Source organism: Neocloeon triangulifer, unplaced genomic scaffold (genome assembly GCF_031216515.1).
Source record: "Neocloeon triangulifer isolate White Clay Creek 2 clone unplaced genomic scaffold, ASM3121651v1 ptg000015l, whole genome shotgun sequence".
Taxonomy (NCBI): domain Eukaryota; kingdom Metazoa; phylum Arthropoda; class Insecta; order Ephemeroptera; family Baetidae; genus Neocloeon; species Neocloeon triangulifer.
In genome coordinates this window covers 4,838,257-4,852,469 of record NW_026775557.1, presented here as the reverse complement: position 1 = coordinate 4,852,469, position 14,213 = coordinate 4,838,257, and the positions used below count along the sequence as shown (strand labels likewise).

General features: G+C 35.4%; 2 protein-coding genes across 4 annotated transcripts; one reads left to right on the top strand and one right to left on the bottom strand.

Moving 5' to 3' along the window:
• Positions 1 to 1,658: 1,658 nt before the first annotated feature.
• On the bottom strand, positions 1,659 to 7,060 carry LOC132202374 (uncharacterized). The gene is made up of 3 exons (XM_059629246.1): positions 5,897 to 7,060; positions 5,509 to 5,582; positions 1,659 to 2,125 (listed from the first exon to the last, which is right to left on the bottom strand). Exons 2-3 carry the CDS (start codon positions 5,537 to 5,539, stop codon positions 1,773 to 1,775), a joined length of 384 nt encoding a protein of 127 aa, XP_059485229.1. The 5' UTR covers positions 5,540 to 5,582; positions 5,897 to 7,060; the 3' UTR covers positions 1,659 to 1,772.
• Positions 3,568 to 13,891, top strand: LOC132202373 (solute carrier family 22 member 1-like). 3 transcript variants are annotated; one of them, XM_059629242.1, is made up of 12 exons: positions 3,568 to 3,708; positions 9,993 to 10,167; positions 10,698 to 10,869; positions 10,934 to 11,038; positions 11,298 to 11,423; positions 11,501 to 11,633; positions 11,874 to 12,045; positions 12,105 to 12,341; positions 12,403 to 12,617; positions 12,683 to 12,864; positions 13,010 to 13,200; positions 13,252 to 13,891. In XM_059629242.1, the coding sequence occupies exons 1-12, from the start codon at positions 3,669 to 3,671 to the stop codon at positions 13,409 to 13,411; spliced, it is 1,908 nt and encodes a 635-aa protein (XP_059485225.1). In that variant the 5' UTR covers positions 3,568 to 3,668; the 3' UTR covers positions 13,412 to 13,891. The 3 variants fall into 3 exon arrangements, with proteins under 3 accessions (XP_059485225.1, XP_059485227.1, XP_059485228.1); XM_059629244.1 differs by lacking the exon at positions 3,568 to 3,708 and adding an exon at positions 7,123 to 7,346; XM_059629245.1 differs by lacking the exons at positions 3,568 to 3,708; positions 9,993 to 10,167 and adding an exon at positions 10,438 to 10,553.
• The last annotated feature ends 322 nt before the right edge of the window (positions 13,892 to 14,213 follow it).

Below are 14,213 nucleotides of genomic sequence, written 5' to 3'. Positions count from 1 at the left end.
AAAAACGTTTAGTATAGAATTGGCACCACAATATTTGTACAGGGAGCTATACAATATACAATTTTTGTATGCGCGTGGACAATCTTTGTACACCGCTTCAGTCATCACTTTGTACGCTCGGATGTACAATTTTTGTACAAAATTTTCTATTTCATATACAAAATTTCAATGATCGATGATGAAAACGTAAACATTGGGCTCGAGCTTGGTACATCATTAAATTTATTGGAAAGATACATATTAAAAAAATTTAAAAAGTTTTTTCCTACAATCAATGGAAATAAACATCATTCTTATAAATCTTCTTTCAATACTCATGGTGGTGTCTTCATCACTGCATGCTAAGATAGCTTAAGATTTTTCACCTCTTTAGCATTCATTGCCGAAACGGAAAGGGAGTCTGCAAAAAAATTAAAATGATGCTAAGTCAAATTCAAACGCATAAAAATAGAAAATTACCTATTAAATCCAAACGAGATCATGTGGTGCGCTCGCAAACGTCTAATGTGATATTAATCCAGTGTGTTGCAGGGGTTCAATACAAAAATTCACTGCAAATTAATAATAAAATGTTCCTTAGTAAAACACTATGTTTGAGAAATTTACTGGTGGTCACCTTTTCTTGCACCAGACTTTTATATGTGGTCGCTTCCCATTTTTCTCCCATCTCCCAAAAGTCAGCCCGCCAAGTAGCCTGCTTCTCGTCAAATTAAACTTTCAACGGACTTTATTTGGAAAGCATTTTTCTTTCCAACCGTTTCCAACCACGCCACTCGAAACCTGAAGTGCAGCCAGTGCAGGTCATACACTGGCACTCCCAGAAATGCCAACATTTAAGATATTCTTGGTGATATTTTATGAATAAATTTTAAAATCAAGCACGTTTATCATTTCAGAATAATGATTTTAAGAAATATAAAATTAAGTGTGGTTTTAAAAAACTCAATGTTACATTAAATTTAATAAAAAATGTTATTAAATCTTTATGATTTTGTTGGCAACGTGTAAACATTTTGAGTTTCGCGCGATGCCTTATGATTTTGTACACCTTAATGTACAAAAATTGTACTCGTTTTCACAACTTCTAGTTTTAGTACTTTCGTTTGTATAGCTCATGTACAATAATATTGTACACATTTTTGTAGGGACTTAGTACTTTTGTATTTAGCACAAAGCTGATACAAAAATTTGTACAAAATTTGTGCCAGTTTTGTATGGAAGGAACAACTGGGGTGATATATTTATAAATTTATTTATGTAATATGTATATTTGGGCTATGAAGCGGCTAATGTAGGAAAATAATTATATACCAACAACTAGTACATATAAAACACAATTTTGTAGTAGAAGTTGACGATCGAGGGTTGATTCATGGTGATCACTAAGTATGAAACGAAAATTCGAAAATTATCAACGGGGCACTGTCCATGCGGCAAGTGAAAATTTGATTTTTAGCTTCAAGACCCGGAAATTTTGCCAACCAATCCCAGATTTTTCATGTAATATGAAAATCTTATAAAGCTTTAAGGGATAAATTTAACATTCAGCAAAGAGAAAAAAATTATAATAGCTCGAAAGTGCAAATTTGCAACTTGTGGCATTTTTATTATATTTCATCAATTAAAACTAATGTAATAAGTTTAATCTGTTGCTTTTTTATTTAGTTAAATCCAGCCTCAAAAATTAACGTCCATGTTTCACGAACGTTTTTGCTATTTTTATTTAATTATTTCCTCTACTACATTTCATTTTTTTTTTCTCTCCTTCGACATCAAACGTCGGTTTCCTCGAGATTGCCGACCGCGTCTAGAATGAACTCGGGTACCGGTTGTCGCAAAAAAGCCGACCCTGGAGAGCCTGCAGAACTCCACGCTTGCTTGCTGCGACTCAGCCACGGCCGCTGCTCGACCACTTCTCGCTGGCCCCCGGCGGCCGAATCGGCCAGTTGAGGGCGACTCGGGGGCGGCTGCTGAAGCGGCGGCGAACTCCGCTTGCGCATGTAGTTGATGCAGCAAGGGCGGAAGTCGCGCGTGTTGCAGAAGTTGACGCACACCATGCCGCACGCCTCGCAGTGAGGGATCGCCTCCGAGGGGTTGATCTTGATGCAGCTCAGGTACAGGAGACCTTAAACATAAAAACCGTCAAAATTATTTTGATTGAAAAAATTCAAACACATGCAAAAAATATGCCAACATATAAAATAAAAATATTTTTCATTTTATCATTAATTCGCTATAGCACACTTTTGCGTTTGTTTACTTTTTTAATAAAAAAAAATTACTACTCTACTCATCAATATAATATGGCCAAGGAACACCAAATTATAAATAATTATGTTTTTATTGTTTTTGAAATTATTTTTAACTTTGTTTTCTTTGAAATTTAGTAAAAAAAGATCTCTTGCGTCATCATTATTGAAGCAACTCTAAATCCAAGATTAAATATATCAGTTGAGTTTGCCGGTCAATAAACCCCCATGCACTTTTCTGGAAAACTGCGGCGCCAGGGAGTCGTTTGCTGTTTCGCAAACGAATGAACTGCAAGTTTACTGCAATTCGCAGAACAAGACCAGAAAAAAAATGCTGGCTTTCCGCGCTCATCTTCCATCTATGCGCCATCAAGGTGACCCATTTAACAGAGAGCGACGCGGCGTTTTTCTCCGACTCCGACACAGCGGCGTCGCTCGCCCAGGCCGTTTTTCCGCTTTTCCTGATCAGAGCGAGTGCAGGATATGCAACCCATCGTAGCACTACTACGAAAAATGCATTTCAAACAAGACGCTTTTATTTATTATTTAATGCCCACCTAGAGACAAACCTTTGAGAACGTATAGAAGAAAAGAAATATTCACAAGGAAATTAAAAAATCTAATTCTTCTGGAACGCTAATTGAAAAATACAAGGACGATGAACAAAATTTAGTCTACTTTCGTGAAATCAGTTTAATTTTAAATTAATATTACATATCATTAAGAAGCAAATTTTCAAAATTATTTAGCTTATCATTAAATCTTTTAAATACATAAATTTGAATAAAAATATAGTGCATTTGGAAAATCAAATTAATTTGAATAGTTATTATTAAAAATATAAATAATTATAAATTTTTATTGATACTATATTTATGTAAGCTACTTATTTAAAAATTATTTTATAAATTTATATATAGCAATGTAAATTTTTTATTTATGAAGTTGCTCACAGATTTAAATTCATGACATGCAATAAAAATATTTAATCAAATATAATTGAAAGACATAAAGATTAAAATAAAATTTGTATGTATCAGGCATCGGCTGAAGAGTTATTTATGTCACAATCTAGCGATACTTCAAACTATCTCGTTGTCTTTATGAACCGTCAAATTTCTATTATATAAAAATCAAATTTTTTGTTTCTTGCCAATTGCCAAGCTATCAAAATAAATATTAACTTGATTGATTATAGCCGAAAAATCATCGCTTTGTTGTTGCTGACCGACCGTCGGCGCGCTGCGCGTGCCGAGCGTGTTGCTGGGGTGCAAAATTGGTCAGATCCAGGGGTGGAGGGGCGCGTGCTCGGGGTGCGCGCGCGTTGGGCGCACTTTGCACGGCCCTGCTGGGCACAGGGCAAAGAAGTTTTAGAAGTAGCAAAGGGTTGCGTGATTCGTCTTCCAGCACGACGCGAGGATGCCGCTCGGCACCGCCGCCAGCCTGGCCTCCCTTGCCGGTAAGCCGCCCCCGCGGGGGCCGTCAGCCCCTATTGATCGCAGCCCCACATCTGCAGTAGTCGCGTGTGTTGCCGACTCGGACGGAGCAGTGCGGCAAGTCACGCTTGTTGCTATGCCCGCACGAGTGCGCGATTTTCGCCCACGCCGTCAATTAGCTTCTGCGAAACAATTAAGTGGCGCCGATTCGACCCTTAGGTGACGCGCCTTGCTCTTTTTCCCGCCGCCGCTCCAGCGAAAATTTCCCATGGGGTGCCTGTCTGGAACATATTGCTCCCTTTCGTTTGATGCTTGCTCTCTAATACCGTTTTTTTTTTTCATAAAATATATAAAATACTTCGCGAATTTTCGAATTATTTAGATTTAGTATGATTTTTATAAAAAAGTGAATTTAAGAAAGTTTACTTATAATGCGCAGATAATACTGTCAGAAATGTCCACGACAGAATAATATGGTATGCCTTTATCAGAAATGACGTAACGTTGACAGCCAAATTCCGGTCTGACCAATTTACAAAATTAAATATATACAAAAAGGCAATAGCCAGGAATAAAAAATCAGATAAAAATAGCAAACAGAATTTTTTCAAATATTTTTTTCAAATTAAATCTAAAATTAATTTGCTTTTATTTTACATTGAATGTTTATTATAATTCATATGTGTGTTACAACGATAGGTTTCAATCAACAGATGGAAGTTTTATTTTTCGTTTTAAAGTTATGTTTTCGTAGAAAATATTGTTACAATATATTATATTATTATTTTTTAATTTTCTGAAAATCGCGCTACTAAAATTCTTCTTATCTAAATATGTGTCTGGAATTAATTTCAATCAAAACTTCATTAAAATATCTTATCTTTTATGTCAAATTCCGGTGTGCAGAAAGAGAGAGTATAATGAGCATAATTTCTTCAATAAACTCATAGCATAAAGCCGAAACATGTAGAGCAGGATATTGTTTTTTCTTAAACAAAACAAAACTAAAAAAAAAACATCGAGAAAAAGCCGACTTTAATTTCAAATCACCAGGAATCAACCCTCGATCGTGAAATTCTACCACAAAATGATAAAAAAAGTTGGTTATGCGCTTACTTCCTGGCTGCACCTTGAAGTTTGAGCAATTATGGCTCAAATGACGGATATTCGTGTATTTGCAACAAAGCTAAAACCATCAAACTGCTCAAGTATTGCATTTTATACAATTAACATTTTTGTAAAGTAAAAATTGAAACACAGCATTTTTGACATTTGAACTAGGTTTCTGTACTAAATAAAAACTAAAGGCTTGAATAAATAATTATTTAAATAGAATAAGAAATATCAACGCATTTTATTGTCACCTACTTAATGACTTAATATCGCTAGTTAATTAATAAGTGACCTTTTCAATCACAATCAAAGCGTGATTGTTTGATCTATGCAGCAAAATCAAACGAACATAATTATAATATATTGCAAGGATTAGCGCGCTCCGGAGCAATAAAGGGTTGAAAACGGGCGCCAAACAGAGCAGAGCAAGAGCAGGCGTTGGACGGGGCTAGCGTAAATATTTGATCACGAGAGCATGAGAGGAGGCTTTGTTGGCCTAATGAATATGGTGTGCCGCAAAGACACAAACCTCTGGCTCTGACGAAACGCGAGCCGCAATTAGCCAAACACCACTAGTTACATTACATTATGCCCTGGCTGGGGGGTAGTGCGCGCTCTTGTTCAACTCACTCACTTGGGCAACAGGCAAATAACGGGATTTGCAGCAGTTACGTGCAAAACAGTCTGCTTGAATTTTTATTAATTCTCACCTGAAAACACGAGCAAAGCAGGGCGAAGCATTTCACTGATGAGCGAGGCCTCTGCTCAAAACCAAAATGCTCCTCTGTAAATGAAAACAATTTTTTATATTAAAAACAATTAAAAATATAAAAATGTTAGATATAATTTTTGATTCTTAAAGTGACAGTAAAAATAATTTTAATACAAATTTATCTTAAAAATTTATTTTCAATTATAATACAAAATACCGATAAACCATGAAAACCTGGTAGTTGTCAAAATTCTATATATTTTTTTTTTTTTTTTGACAAAAAGAAAACATTATTTGCTTAATATGCATTGATGAATTGGGAAGTATTTTTACCGATATTTAATGGATAAAGAACATAATATTTTGTATTTTGTGTTTGTATTTACCTTCTTGTTGTGAACCCTGTGCTGGTCTGGAGCGGATTGAGACCACTTCCTGTGTCCCATCCCTCTTATAATTTCTCAGGTCATGAATAAATAGCGTAAATAATTGCAAAATGTGAGAGCCATCTTGTTTAAATATATACACGCAGCTAGGGACAGGGTAGAGAAAAGCGTGGGAGCAAACGAGGTGCAAAAAATGAATGACGCGGGCATCAAAACTTTGATCCTTGATCAAAGCGCGGCCGTTGACGAAGGCTGCATTCTGATCAGGCACACGACAAAGTTTATAAACACGCGCTTCTTATTTTCCAAAAAGAGCTCCTTTTTCATTGTCACCGAGCATAAAATGATTTTTTAACGGTTTTCTTTAAAATGAAAAGACAAAAAAAAATAAATTAAATAAATATTAATTAAAAAAATTTGGATGAAAGCGTTGTTGTGATTTTCCTAAGAGAGAAAATACAAATTATAATTTACGAATTGAAGAGAAATACTATTCAAGGATTTAATATGATCTTGAAACACCTGTGCTTGAAAAATATTATAGAAAAATTTATACATTATAAAATAATATTTTAATAATAAAATGGAATTGTTATATTTCATAAAAACCGATAAAATTGTAAGTACTTTTAACAATAAGTCATAATTTACCGAATATAAGTAAATTTTTAAATTAATTGCTGCGTTTAATTTTAAATATTTTTATATTTTTTAATTATTTACAGTTTACACTAATAAACTTAATAATTAAACATGGCTTGAAACAATTGTGACACATTCGGGCAACATTTTCTAATAAAGGGATGGCAACCGCTGGTTAAACAATTAATTTCAACAGCAGCGCAGTTAAACCAGAGTCTGTGTTAATCACTTCAAACAATCGATATAAACCTGCAACGGTGGCGGCAACTGAGCAAACTTAAAAGCAAAACATGATACCCGCATTTAAACACAGAATCCAAGAGCAAAGCAAACTCTCAACAAATCGATAAAGTAGCGAGTTTTGCATGTGCGCTTGCAATGAATGCACAGACTTTGTGTGCACACCACACACCTTATGCTTTGAATGGGGTCACGTGGCCGGTGTGTGTCGTTCACCGAGCGCGCAAATAGCCGCCGATGCATTACGGACGATTTGCCAAAGCTCGGCGATTGTGTATAAAACGCGCGAGACTTGAGCGAAATGAGTGAAAACGAGCGCGAGAAAAGCCGCGGTGCGCCACATTCGCAGACAAACTCAAGCACTCCGCCTCTCTTCGTTCACACAATCAGCTGCTCCGAGAGTCTTTTCTCAGCCACACGTGGACGCTTATTTGCATTCGGTCTCACTGCTTTTGCCAAGAAGAGCGGCGCCCAAATTGTGCTCTCTGCTGTTCAGCCTTCAGACTGATTGTTTGAGCTTTTGAGAATGCAGTGTGCCGAAACGAGAGGCGTTTAATTCAATTCCGAGGTAAGGTTTTTTTTTCAATACGTCTTGATTATTTAACATTTTAGCAATAACCCAAAACCCAAATATGTAAATACAGTCGCTGGGATTGTTTAATGATAATTTTCAAGAAACTATAATAAGCCATCAAATTATTAAAATGTTTTCTCCATTAAAAGACCATTAATTGCATAAATTGAGGTTTAATAGTAAATTTTTATATCGAAATCAAGGTGAATTTAGGCAATTTTATTTAAAAATAACACGGCTTTTACATGGAATTTTCAATTCATACTATATTATCCAGAGGACATTTCCTTTCCATAATGAAAAACAGTGCAAAACAAGAACTGTCTGTTAAAACATTAAATTTACTTTGTGTCATTTTCTTGGGCGTTTTTTAGTCCGCTTTTTTTAATTAGAAAAAGTGGTTACATTTTTGCTAATGCGCCCAATTTTGCCTCTCTGGCAATTTTCAAATTTTCTGCCCCAGCCTTTAACCCTTTTTGTTGTTTTATAGCCCAACAGTAAAAAAAGCACACGCGCGTTTCTGCCTTATCTGCGAGCACGCAGAAATTTTTTCAAACATGCCATATATTCGCAAACTATGTATGAGCAAAGCGTGCGTGTCAGTTGGCCGCGGGCAAAATGTATCGAACGGTAAATAGTGCAGAGAAAAAAACGTGCTTTGGCGAGTTCAAGAGAACCATTAGAGTTATATTAAACAAAAGTGATCTTTCCATAATTAAAAGAAAAAAATGCGAGTTATATTTGCAAAAATAAAATGCCATTGCAATCAGGAGTGCAAAGTCAAGAATGCGGCTCCAAAAACAGCAACGTGTTGATACTGTTGATAAAATTCACTCTTTATAAAGGGATTAATTGGCTTTGCTGTTCGCTGCTCTAATTGGAAGTTTGACCGATGCAATTCAGCTACCCAAATACGACGATGAGATAGTGATGCAAACAAACAGGAGGGAGCTGAACAGATGCCAAAACCTCCGAGCACATTTGTTTGTGCATATGTTTGAGTTGGTTTGTTTGTTTTTGTTAACAGCTTCTGTCCCTTAAAATTATGAAAACTGGCATTTCATTGTAGAGTTTTTTTTAATTTTTTTTCCAATTAAATGCCTCAGCAGAGACTAAATATATAAAAGTAAAATAGATTTGAAATTAGCCACTTTCTGTAAAATTACTGAAATTTACCTTAAAAGGACTCTAAAGTTGGGTGACAGGATTTCATTATACAACGCTAAAGCAAAACATATAAAATTAATATTATTTATTTTTAAGTTTAACTTAAATTTGTATACCATAACAAAAGTTCTCTGAAAATTAAATAATATAAATTTCAATATTAAAATTGAATAAAAAAATAATACAGGTAATAATAAGGTCTTATTAATTTTGCCTTAATTAATTTAGACAGAATTTATTTTTATTAAAATGAAAATGTGTAAAGTGTTTTGTTTTCTTTTTTTTTTTTAGTAAAACAACTTAAATTTATCCACTAAGTCTTTAATTAAATTTAAACAAATTAATTAAATATCAATTATTTATTCCATTCATAAAATTGTATTATTGTAACTGTCCCAGAAACTGATCAACATAACAAGCAATCATTTGAATTTTCCTTGGAGAAAAATCTTAATTGATTCGTTGACCCCCGCGCGCCGCGATTGTGATCTCTCTAATAACTTGACGTGTGGCAGAGGTCACGAAATGAGTTGCGACTCGTGATGCTGCACGCGTCAGCTTTATTATTCGCCTAACCATGAGAGAATGATTACACTAGAAAAAGAACTAACTTCCATTAATTGTCAGCGGCCGAGAGAATTTTCATGAATTTTTAATGAAATCATAAATGCGGACTCACAAAGAGCACAAACGCGTTAGTGATTTTCGGCAGCTTTGCAAATACTGGAAAATTGATTTTGTCCTCAGTCAGCACTTCCAGGCACCGCGACTGTGTGGGCGAGCTTTGTTCGAATATACAATTTGGAAGGATGAACGACTGGAAATCCATAAGTAAATGAGACAATCTGAGGATCAAAATTTATCATAAAAATAGAAGCAAAGTAATTAAAAATAAATTAAATAATTCCATCTTAAATCACATGATTGACTTGTTTATCTAATTTTATTTCGTTTTTTTGTATTAACAAATTAAATTCATTAAATTTGTCAAAAAGAAGGCGTGAAAAAGCTTCAGCTTCCGTTTGGTCATCTAATTACATAGGATCAGGAAGTTAGTCAGGATTTTGCCAAGCCTTGATTATGAAACTGATTATATTTCTTTCAAAAAAAAAAAAAAAAAAAAAAAAAAAAAAAAAAAAAAAACTCCTATAGAAGTTGCTTTTGAAATGTAAAAAAGCCAATGCATTTTATACTATTGTTGTTTTGCAATTCTGATCATATCATTTGGGCTTTCATAGAAAGTTCCAGTCCTTTTTACATTCAATAAGCAGGCCAGTAGGTTTTGCTTCTTTAACGAGCCACATATTTAACCCTTCAATTGCCGATCAATCAATCGGTGGCGCGCTGATGACTTTGTTTGTCGAAAGTCAGTGTCAGTTCTTTGTCGGTCGGCTCTCAGACGAAATGCCCTCTTTGTTTTCCTTCGCCTTTTGCCGTGCATTAACTCTGGTGCTGTGATGGATAATGTTGCAGCTTCGGCACCGCCAACCCCCGGCTCCGTCATGGGGGTGGCCGACTTTGACGACGTTTTGGAACACGTCGGCGGCTACGGCCCCTACCAGCGGAGGCTCATTCTGCTCGCGCTGCCCTTCAACTTGGTGCTCACCTCCGTCTATTTTGGCCACAGCTTTGTTGCCCTCACGCCAAGGTAAGTAAAATAAAAATTAATTAAATTTGCGTATTTGTAGAATTATTTTCAACCACATTAAATTTTCTCGGATTTATCCAATATTATTTTCCTTTTGACGTAAATAATGCAAATCTAAAATATTAAAAATTAACAAATTTAGATGAATTCAACTTTTCAATAGTATTTCATTTTAATTTACTAATGTACGCATCAAACTCATTTATTATAATCTGATAGTGACTTGTCAGTTTTGCTACTGATATAAATAATCTAGATCTAGATATAATTTAAAGCTGAAGCTTTCATGGGTAGCTTAAATATCAATTTGTTTATGATTCTTCAAGGCAATGTAAATTTAAATTATCTTTACAAATGTTAATTCTTTTAAATTGTAGTATGCTTAGGTTTGTAATAAAATTTTAATTTCATTCATTAATTTGTATATTTTATTTATATTAAAATAGTTTTAATGTTTAAAAAAGTAATTTATTTTCATTATTGTTAAGAAATATATTTAAATACTAATTAAATGCTTACTTCAAAATTAGGCATTGGTGCGCATTGCCAGAGCTGGATGCGGCCTTCAATATTTCCTCAAGTAACCCTGGCTACGTGGGTGATCCTGGCGGGTACCCATCATGGGCCGTCCCCGTAGATTATTTATCTGGAGGAATCTCCAGACCTAGTCAATGCCAGCAGTATAATGTCAATTTTACAGAGGTATTTAATCTTCTCTACCTGTTTCCAAAAATTCCCGATTAAAATTTTTCTATCTTATTTCAAGGTACTTGTTACTGGTGCAATCCCTAATAATTCTTGGCCGACTGTGGCGTGCCAACAAGGCTGGCGGTACGACTACAATCATGATTACGCCACCATTGTTTCAGAGGTATTTTTAATAAGTCTATATTTTAACACTTCCTTAAATACTTGGATCATTCAAAACTTGATTGTTCTGATTTATTATATAACTATTCATTCTTCTTAATAAAAATAAAAATAAAAAATCGTTAGAAGAGATGAAAGGGTTTTTAACTAGCAGATGTTAGATTTTAATAACTAGACAATAGCCCCTTTTGCGCTATATTTTTTTTTTATTTACACATTTTTTTTTGTCCTACTGATTTTGCTTTAAACTGAATTTACAGCAAAACTGGGTGTGCGACGAAAGTTGGAGACCGAATTTGGTTCAGTCGGTTTTCTTCATCGGTTCCGCGCTCGGCTCGATCGTCCTGGGCTGGCTAGGCGATCACAAAGGTCGTCTCCCTGTTTTGGTGAGAGAGCGCCTCATTTATTTTGCGGGAAGAAGATTGCTTTTTGATCTAATTGCGGCTAAATTTAATTCACACAGGTTGTCAGCAACGTTGTGGCGTTTGCAGCCGGCGTGGCGACGGCGTTCACCAACTCATTTGTCACCTTTCTCATCGCTCGAATTTGCCTGGGCCTCACTTACAACAACAGCTTCATGATGATGTACATCATTAGTGAGTTTATTTTTACTTGCAAATTGTCAATTTGCCAATTTTTAAATTCCAATATAAACATATTAAAAAAATTAAAATATTCACCATTGAATATATGAATTGAATAGAGATAAAAACTTGAAAAAAAAGAAAAGATTATGGAAAATTATAAAATAACCTGTTAAACCTCTAATCTAATTAAAAAAATTAAAATATTTTAACTAAGTTGGATAATTGTTTAAAAAATTATTCTCATTTTAGTGTTGGAATATGTAAGTCCAGCGAAAAGATCTATGGTGGCAAATCTACCCATCGCTATATTCTTGACCTTTGGTTTGGTCACCTTGCCTTGGTTGGCCTATGCTCTGTGGGACTGGCGGTTGTTCAGCGTGATCTCCTCCTTGCCGATGTGCGTCGCCTTTTTAGCACCTTGGTAATATAAATTATGCCCATAAATGATTTTTAACTTATTTAATTTTAACTTCTGGGCAGGTTGATTCCTGAGTCAGGCAGGTGGCTTTTAGCGCAGGGCAGAGTGGAGGAGGCTGAGAAAATTTTGCGATCGATTGCGGGAGTGAACAAGAAGGAGATAGACGAGAAAGTTTTCACAGAATTCCGAGCATATGGAAAGCAGTTTGCCGAGGCTGAGAGGGAGCAGAGCCACAATTTTATTGAGCTTTTCCAGACGCCAGTTTTGCGACGCAGAGTCGTGCTTCTCACTTTGCTCTGGTGAGACTTATATTGATTTTTTTTGCTAGCATATTTATATTAAAATTTTTTTTAAAATTAGGATGTTGATGACTGTTTGTTATGATGGACACGTCCGAAATTTGGGCAACCTGGAGCAGTTCAGCCTTTATGTTACTTTCTCTCTGACGGGTCTGCTGGAGCTCCCCGCCGACCTTTTGACAATTGTCACCCTAGACTACTTAGGCCGCCGCTGGACCAATTTTGGAGCCATGGCTCTCGGAGCACTGTTTTCTCTTATAGCCGCCAGTGTCCAAAGTAATAATGTGGTTTATTGTTTCACTGAACAATTTTTTATCTAATATATTTAACCAATTTATAAGGCACACCCATAGCAGTGGTTGTGATGGCAGGATGCGGCAGGTTTTGCATCACTATGGCTATGAATACTGGACTGCAGTACTGTGTTGAACTGCTGCCGACCCAACTTCGAGGTCAAGGGGTCAACTTGGTGCACATCGCGGGTCACATAAGCACTTTTGGTGGTCCTTTGATTGTGTACTTGGTAATTTAACCTAAAATGATTTAAAGGAAAACTATGATCAAATTAACGTGTTTTTTTTTTTAAGCATTTACGTATGCAACCTGTAAAACATATTTGTTTGGCGGGTTTGCATATGTTTGAAAAAATAACAATAAATTTTATTCAGGGCGAGTTCAGTGACGTGCTGCCTTTCCTTCTCCTTGGATCCCTCGGTTTATTTGGAGGAGCGATCAGTTTAATGCTTCCTGAAACTGCCAACGAAGCTTTACCAGAGACTGCTACCGAATCTGAGAACTTTGGACTGGACCAACCCTGTTTCTTGTTTCCATGCTGGGAGGAGCGGAAGCGGAATAAAAAGTATTTTTAACTAAAAAACTCATCACCAGAAATAATGCATTTTTCCATCAGGAATGAAGAAGAACTGGACAAAATTGTGAAAGCAAGTTCGGAAAATGGCACATTAAATAAGAGTTTCACCGGAGACGAGGAACCTGACAATAACGAGGCCAAATACAATGAGAAAAAATCAAGTAGTGGCGTCATTATTCAGACTGTGACTTCTCTCTAAGCTTTAACATTCCAGGGGTTTTAAGCGTTAATTCATAAAGTGCTTTGAAGGGATGTTTTACTGAAGATTTAGAGCAGACTCTTATTTGTTTAAAAGTTGTTTTCTCTTTCTTTACAATAAAAAATTGCGTCATTAATTTTTCAAAAGTAATGCAATCGAGCAGTAACTTAAATGCCTGTTAACACAAAGAGCTCAATATTTGTTAAAATTAGACAAACTTTAATTTAAGTTTTTAGTAAAACAAAGATGATTGTTTTCTTAAAAATAGATATTTTTTAAATATATTTGCATGTTAACGATGTTGCCTTGAATTTCAAAATTTTTAAAAGAGGCCTGTGATAATTAAAATATTAATACTAGATTGTTATTTAAACGTCATCCTGCTGTATTTCGTATTTACTAATACTAAGAGCTGTTTCATCTCTGTACGTCACATGTGCTGTGTTGAGGGCAATCTCAATAAACATGTAAATGATACTAACTTAAGTAAGGGCGTTTCTTTGATGTGCAAATCAGGTAACACGCAGTTATTGGGGCGAAAGCTTTTTACTTGGAAACAAACAACTCTACAACAATTCCAACTCTTCTGGTGTAATAATGCAGTCTCAATTCCTTCTCCACCACCAGGTCTTGAAAATTGCCCGACTCTCCCGGGAGCAGTCTAGCATATTATAAATCTTGAAAATATTAAAAGGCATCGGAACTACCATTAATCTAGAAGATCCACCCAGCTGGCGGCGCTTTTCATTTTTTCTCAAATGTACCTCTGTTTTTGAGTTGATAAAATTTTACTCTTAGCGTC

Coding starts and splice junctions, on each gene's coding strand:
- LOC132202373 (XM_059629242.1), top strand. CDS start 3,669: ATGCCGCTCGGCACCGCCGCCAGCCTGGCCTCCCTTGCCG. Junction 10,168..10,697: donor TTTGTTGCCCTCACGCCAAG/GTAAGTAAAATA, acceptor CTTCAAAATTAG/GCATTGGTGCGCATTGCCAG. Junction 13,201..13,251: donor GAGCGGAAGCGGAATAAAAA/GTATTTTTAACT, acceptor TTTTTCCATCAG/GAATGAAGAAGAACTGGACA.
- LOC132202374 (XM_059629246.1), bottom strand. CDS start 5,539: ATGCTTCGCCCTGCTTTGCTCGTGTTTTCAG. Junction 2,126..5,508: donor TGCTTTGCTCGTGTTTTCAG/GTGAGAATTAAT, acceptor TTTATGTTTAAG/GTCTCCTGTACCTGAGCTGC.